The sequence below is a fragment of the Fistularia commersonii genome, chromosome 12, assembly GCF_037954325.1.
Source record: "Fistularia commersonii isolate RoL2024-O1a breed Wild chromosome 12, RoL_Fcom_v1.0, whole genome shotgun sequence".
Classification (NCBI taxonomy): domain Eukaryota; kingdom Metazoa; phylum Chordata; class Actinopteri; order Syngnathiformes; family Fistulariidae; genus Fistularia; species Fistularia commersonii.
Window position 1 is genome coordinate 5,385,578 of NC_141295.1, and position 7,500 is coordinate 5,393,077.

General features: G+C 53.9%; 1 protein-coding gene across 6 annotated transcripts in view; it reads right to left on the reverse strand.

The window, feature by feature from the left end:
- LOC147228467 (uncharacterized) overlaps positions 1–7,500 on the reverse strand; it is a 16,473-nt gene that overhangs the window by 8,040 nt on the left and 933 nt on the right. For 3 of the 6 annotated variants that reach the window (XM_086156590.1, XM_086156595.1, XM_086156596.1), the window contains exons 2-7: positions 4,505–4,581; positions 3,281–3,345; positions 3,082–3,198; positions 2,245–2,857; positions 441–620; positions 120–309 (exon numbers count right to left, since the gene is read on the reverse strand). In XM_086156590.1, the coding sequence (XP_086012716.1) occupies positions 120–309; positions 441–620; positions 2,245–2,857; positions 3,082–3,198; positions 3,281–3,289 (1,109 nt within the window). In that variant the 5' untranslated portion in view covers positions 3,290–3,345; positions 4,505–4,581. Of the gene's footprint in view, positions 1–119; positions 310–440; positions 621–2,244; positions 2,858–3,081; positions 3,199–3,280; positions 3,346–4,504; positions 6,285–7,446 lie in introns of those variants that run through there. The other 3 variants (XM_086156591.1, XM_086156592.1, XM_086156593.1) reach the window with 3 other exon arrangements.

A 7,500-nucleotide genomic window follows, 5' to 3' on the forward strand; every position in this document is an offset into this window, starting at 1 on the left:
ATTTTGCTTATTTATTGCTAAATATGCTATTATTTTAACAGTCCGGCCCACTTGACTGGGCCGAATGTGGCCGCCGTGAGAACTGAGTTTGACGCCCCTGTTCTAGATGTTCTCCTCACCTGGAGGCCAGCTTGTTCTTCTCCTTGCGGGACCGGGCTCGGGCCACGGCGGGCAGCTCGTTGACGGGCCCCATGCCGTCGATGGCGGCGTTGAGCTTCTGCAGCTGCTCCCCGATGTTCTGCAGCTTCTGGGGGTTCGGCGTGAGGTCGCTGGCGTCCGTCTTCCGAGCTTTGCGTCGGCCTTTTTTTCCTGCGCGGACACCAGGGAGCGGGTGAACATCTCACCGCGACGCAACACCGACAACCCGAAATTGTGATTTTAACATCCAGCTGTGTGTGTGTGTGTGTGTGTGTGTGTGTGTGTGTGTGTGTGTGTCCTACCCTCTCGGCGGTACAGGGTGCTGGGCAGGGTGCTGGAGCTCCACGACAGGGACCAGTGGACGTCCTCGCCCAGCTTCTTCTTGGTGGCCGACTCACGTGCGCGTCTGTACTCCCAGAAACAGCGGCGCTTGGACGGCCGCTCGCCGGGTTGCCTCGCAGGCTCCGCCTCCACCTCCGCCTCTGAGAGATGAGAGGGAAAAATGTTGCTTTGAAGTTTAGTTTTTAAAAATGTCAGAACAGAAACTGCACCGACTTGTAACTGATTTTTTTTCGTCTACAGATATTCATTCATTCATGATCTATAATGATTATCTTCCCTGCACGCTGGGTGGCAGAGGGGGCGGAGCCTATCCCAGCCGCCACTGCAAAAGGGGCGGAGTTCAACCTGGACCAATCACACGCCAGCATTCACCCTCTCATTCACAATGCATATGGAGACAGCCAGAAACAGATTACGTCATCCACAACATCACACACACACACACACAGACACACACACATGCACACACACACACATGATGACCCGAATAATGGCGTCATGAATAAGAGACAAAGAAAGAGCTTAAAAAATTCAAACCTCAGAGCGGCACTGACTAGTTTAACATTTTTAGCAGGATTAAATCATAGTGTGTCTCACCCTGGCCATTAACCAGAGTGTGTGTCTGACACACACACACACACACACACACACACACACACACACAGCTTACGTAACATCATGTCTGCAAATAGCCCCATTGTCTGCTCTCTCCTCTCAACCCGGTCTTCAGTTTCATTTCTTGTGAGTGCCTGTACGTGCGCGCACGCACACACACACACACACACACACACACACACACACACACACACACACACACACACACACACACACACACACACACACACACACACACACACACACACACACGCACAGCTCTGAACCTGGCTGATCCGCACCAGCGGTTTTGATGGCAGTTAAAAAAGAGGTTGAAAGAAGGAGCTGGAAAATGACAGCAGATGCTTCGAGTGTTTTCAGGTTTAAGAATGTTTTCATTCTGAATTCAGGCTGGAGAACCTGGAGAACCAGGAGAACCCGGAGAACCTGGAGAACCAGGAGAACCAGGAGAACCAGGAGAACCCGGAGAACCAGGAGAACCTGGAGAACCAGCAGAACCACCTCTAGATGTTTATTTGAACTACATTCATTCAGTTTCACTGCTGTTAATTGTTTATTTATATTCAGTTTTCTAACCGTGGTGGGGGGGCGGGGCCTAACAGAGGGGGCGGGGCATCCATCGGCGGGGGCGGAGCCTAATCTGTCCGAATCCAAAGCTGTCTTTTGGTTCTTCAAACGCAGAGAAACACTGAAAGGAGTGTGAAACCTGCTAACACCGGCTAATAGCATCACGCTAGCTCCAGGAGCTGTCAATCAACACACACCTCAAACCACATCAGGGTCCACAGATGGGACGCTGGCGAGATGACATCACACACACACACACACACACACACACACGCAAGTTTAATAATAAACCATCTAAGTTTGCTGGTGTTAAAGGGACGCCCTCCCCCACTTGTGAACATGTGTGTGTGTCTCCAGAGCTTCTGCAGCTCTTTTGGCCTTCAACGTTCTCCAACGCTTCTTCCATATCAGGTTCCAACACACACACACACACACACACACACACCAACCACAGAGCTGGGCTGCTGCAGCTGGTATTTGAATCCGCTCCCAAGCGCTGGGGCGTCCGGGAATTACCCCGCCACCCCCCCGGGCGGTCTGAGGTTCCTCCTGGACCCGGGTCAGAACCCACGCCGAACTCACCGCACTCCGTCTCCGAGGAGCTGGAGGCCTCCGCCGCCGTCTCCTCGTCGTCCTCCTCGTCTTCCTCGCCGTCTTCCTCGCCGTCCTCCTCCGGCTCGGCCCGGTCCCGCCTCTCTTCTCGCTCCGGCCCGTCCGGCGCCGCCTCCCCGCCCTGCACCTGCTCCCCCACCTGGCCGAGGGAGTAGTTGTGCTCCTCGCTGCAGAGCTCCAGAGCTGGACCAGCTTCCTGCCGTCCCACTTGGTAGACCTCCACCGAGCACCGTCCTCCGCCGTCCGGCGCCGCCGCTCGCCCGCCTTCGCTCGCTTCTTTCTGCGACGCAACGCCGCCGCCTTCCTCCGTCCCGGCCCCGGCGTGCACCGACGCCTTCCTCCGCTCCTCCTCCTCCTCCAGGCGCTGTCCCCAACGCCCAATCAGCACCGCCTCGTCGGAGCAGGCCAGCAGCTCGCCGCCCACGCCCAGCCGGGTGTAGCGGGACATCTCGTCCAGCGCCGACACGTCCCAGCGCTCTGGGTGCAGGTCCTCGCCGAAGCCGCCGTCGTCCACCAGGTCGCTCAGCAGCTCGAAGGGACGCTTCCGGGGCGACGCCGGGGAGCCGAGCATGAGGAGCACGCTCTGCGAGGTGAGGGAGACGCCCAGATTCACACACACATACAGACACACACACACGTCGAATCTACATCCTTCACATCCCAGACGCCAGATACGACGCGAACGTGGAACTTTCCCGCAGCTTCTGAACGCAACGAAGATCCCGCCCCCATTTCCTCCATCAACCGCAAGTGTGTGTGTGTGTGTGTGTGTGTGTGTGTGTGTGTGTGTGTGTGTTGTGGTCTCACCTGGTCGTACTCCGTCCTGCCCCCCTGTGGTGACATGGCCATCGGGTAGGGGCTCAGCATCCCCCTGTGGCCCCCGTAGGCCTCGCCAAAAGCAGGCTCCATCCCATTCATACCCGGCTGCAGGGAGGGGGGGGGGCACAGTGAGACTCCAGTGTGTGTGTGTGTGTGTGTGTGTGTGTTAGGGAAGTTCCCACGTTACCTGAGGCATGCCCGAGGCGGGGGGTGTCAGGTTCTGGTCACAGCGACGAGGTCAAGTGAGCTCAGCTGCAGGAGGAGATGTTCAAACCAGCTAGCCGTTAGCCATGCTAACGTTACCCAACACCGTTTTTTTACGATACGAAAGCGATTCCAGCAAGTTTTATCACGACACGAACACGACGGCGAGAAAATCAAAATTCCAGCTCCAATGATTTCTTCTGAGTTGGCGCCGCTCTCACCTCGCCGCTTCCCGCGGTCGCAACATCCGGCTAGCCGGGACGCTACGCATCAGAGCTCTTGTTGTGCCGCGTCGTTTTATAGCTTTTTTCCTCTGATACAAACCTACTAGCAGCACCTTCTGGTCGCTCTAAGCGATCTCAGGCAAAACTGTTCTCAGTTCTACTACCTCAGTGGTGGAACAAACTTCCAGAAGCAACAAGACTAGCATCATCTCTCTCAACCTTCAAGAAACAGGTAAAAACTTTTCTCTTTCAGGACTTTTTACTGCACTGATGCCCCAGATCAGGTTAGGAACCAAGTTAGGCTATGCAGTGTGTGTGTGTGTACGTCTGTCAAAAAAAAACAAAAAAAAAACTAACCCCAGCTTACTGTTCTGTATATTTCCTGTGCATCTTGTATTTGCAAGTGTATCTGCAGTGCTTATGTCCTCTATTGTAAGTTGCTTTGGATAAAAGCGTCTGCCAAATGCAATGTAATGTAATGTATTTTTAATACAAGAAGGCTTCCAGGGTGTTGCTATTATGTCACAAAAACAGACATCTCTAAACAACTGCACAGAAAATAGATTCTGATCTTCAGCGACGAAATCCTTCATCCTGCCAAACAATTCGTGACCAAGTTTGCCGAACTAATCGAATCCGAATTGTTTCATTGTTGATATTTTATTCCTGTTAGCCGACGGTCGTCATGTGAATTAATTCTCCTCTGTGGAATAAATGTTGTGGTATAAAAACCCCCGCTTATACAACAACTGCCCATTTAAATTTGTTCATTAAATATTTCTACATACCTTTAGCTTCAGTTTTATTTTATTTAAATTCATCTTAAAGGAGCTGTGTAAGCAGACATGCGTTGCATTACCATGTCATTTACACCCCAAGACAACTACTTTCTTTATTTTTGCTTAAAACGACTGAAATCTGGGATGAAGCAGAGCCCCGGCGACGCTCGGCGACGGGACGTTGGGTTTGTTTTCGGCGGTTACCTTGGAAACAGAGTCGACGGGGTCAAGGGGTCGGGTCGTCCTCACATGACGCGGCCCCGCAGCGCTCGGCTCCCAGTCTGCGGGGAGGGGGAGCAGGTTAAACGGCGAGGAGAGGCGGCGCGACGGCGAGAACAGCGAGGAACCCGAGACGTCCGGGAAGCGGTTCGACTGGCCATCTGTTTGTCTGCTCGCCTGTCTGGAGGTTAAACATTTACAAAGCTCCGTGTGTGTGTGTGTGTGTGTGTGTGTGTGTGTGTGTGTGTGTGTGTGGATACTGCTGCCAATGGAGATTATACAAAAATAAAAACCGCTGTCAGTCACAGGTTCCAGCGGTTGCAGGATTTCACCCGGCATCCAGACCATAATATGTTTCCAGGTAAGGACGGCGGTGTTTTTTTTTTTTTTTTTTCCTCTCCAAAATAAGAGCAGATGTTAGAATATTTCAAAATAAGAGCTGTTTTTTGTACAAAACCTAAGCTAGCCAGCGAGCTAACGGTCTGTTTACCAAGCAGCACTACATTACCCACAATGCCGCAGTCAGAAGCATGCAGGCCGTTAGCAGGTATGAGCAAGGCACGGTTAGCATATAGCTGCGAGCGCTAGTGCTATTTCACCCTCAAAACACGGGGCGTGTTTTTCAAAATAAAAGCCCACATGGCCTGGGATCGCGGCGGATGGAACCCCTCCCCCTCCGAACTTCCTGCCTGCCGCCGACAAACCACTGATTTACAACCCGGATTAAACCCGGGTCCGTGCGACATTTTTATTTTTTAAAGGTGCAAATGAGGAATATCACGACAGAGGGGTTTCTCACTTCTTTTTCGCGGAAAGAACGACTCGCGTTTTTAACATCCAGTCACAACAACTAGAAGGACAATAAAAGCAGGGGACTATTTTCTGGCAGAGGAGTGGAGACCGTTGAGCGTCTTCCTACCGTTTGGCCGACAGCGAAGCTCAGCGGCTCCCAAAACACGGGCAGCACAACAACGCCCGGACTTTTTTTTTTTTTTTTTTGTCCACGGCGGAATAAAAACACAGCTCGTCTGATTCGACGTCCGCAGACCGAGGAGCGCCGTTTCCCCCGGAAATCCCTCCGCCAGCCGTTAATGTTCATGTAAGCGGACTCAACCCACTTCGGGGATGAGGCCGCTACGAAAACACACACACACACACACACCGGATCAAGACTGAGCTCCTTTCAGATGGGCACATGATGAAACACCGAGCAACACACACACACACACACACACACACACACACACACACAGCTGTTGATTACCTGCAGAGCGGCTCAGCCTGACCCTGGTTCAGCCCTCCGACAACAATGCCATAACATAATCTCAGTGGGTCGACCTCAGGCGCGCAGGAATGAGGAAGTGATCCTGCGGCTGGGCGGTCAGGACACTGCCTTGGCACGCCTCGTGGAAAACTGGTATTTGGCACCGCAGTGGGCCAACAACACACACACACACACACACACACATACACGCGGTTATCAAGCAGACGGCCTTTGGAGGCAGATAACACGCCGCCCAAAACACTCGTCCGAGGCCGGTTTGACAACGAAACCGGCTCCGCGGTTCTGACGGCGGGGCAAAGTCCACGCAGGATTATTTACGCCGCACGGCTGGGATCGGGCGACTTCCCGGGCGACAACGTCAAAATGCGCAGGGTGTTGCTAAAGGCTAACGTCCGGATGTCCGTCGGACGCGTTACCCGGCTCCGGGTAACTCCGCGATTTACGGCGCCGCTGCGTTTACCAACCGGCGGCGGGAAGGCAACCGCCTGAGAGGGTCAGCGAGCGGCCATGTTTGCAGCGGGCTTACGTAACAGCCAGCGGCGCTAATATTTACCGACACCCGGCGCCTCCGGAGCGGAGCCATCCCTCTGTTTATCTTCCTCCGGTCATCGGCGTCAAACCGGCAGCCTTCACAGGCCGGACATGAATCGCAGCGAGAATTCCACCCCCGCCCTCCAGACGTTTGTCTTCGCGGCGAGCGCCGCCGCGATCACGTTAGACGGGTAATCTGCGATTTATCGCCCTACTTTCTCTCATCTCACGGTCAGTTGGATTTCCGCCGTCACGCTGGTTTTTCCACTGTTCTTTGCATTTTTTTTTGGTTAAAAGGGAATTTTCCCGCCCCGATCCGAGCCTCACGTCGAAGGCCGGCGGCAGAAGGACGTCCCGTGATTCCCGGCCAACGACGACCTTCGCAGCCAAGGTCACACCGAGGTCAAAACGACGGCGGGAATCTTCTTGTCGCCCGCGGTAATCGAGTATTATAACTATAAACGTGGATCCCGTAAACAGACGCGTTCGAGATCCGACGTGACCTTTCCCGTCACTGTTTAAACGCCGTTCTTGTCATGTTTACATCCTGTCAAAATAAAAGCGGCGGTCGTGGGAAGACAATAAAATAAAGGAAATGGGTCAGGGATGAGGAGAGGCTGCGCAGAGATGAAGATGCTGATAGGGAGGGAGGGGGAAGTTAGAGGGGGGTATCTGGGGCACAAAGAGCCTGTGGATGCAGACAGCGTGGCCGTGGAGAGCACGGCTGGGTGGGTGGGGGCTGTCTGGGAAGCCAATTTACCGAATTAAACCCCCCCACGAATCCGGAGACGGGAGGAGGGGGAAACAAAACAAAACAAAACAAAAAAAAAAAACATCCGCCTGGGGAAGTAGATCCAAACTAAAGTTCACGCACAACCGAGGAGGAATTGAAGAAATCCCGAAACGGACGCGCCCTCCTCATCCTCCCGGTGTCCTTGGAACACACACACACACACACACACACACACAGACACACACACACACACACACACACACACTGGGAAAGACACTGTCCGTGCATCTGGAGGAGGAAGGTGCTATGGTGCTGCAGCCGGCGGCGTCCCGCATGGCGCCCCGCAACCCCCTCCGCATCCACGCCGAGCCATTTTACCTTTAACCGGAAGCCCCCGGAAAGCCACCGGTTCCGGTCGAGGGGTGTCCGGTT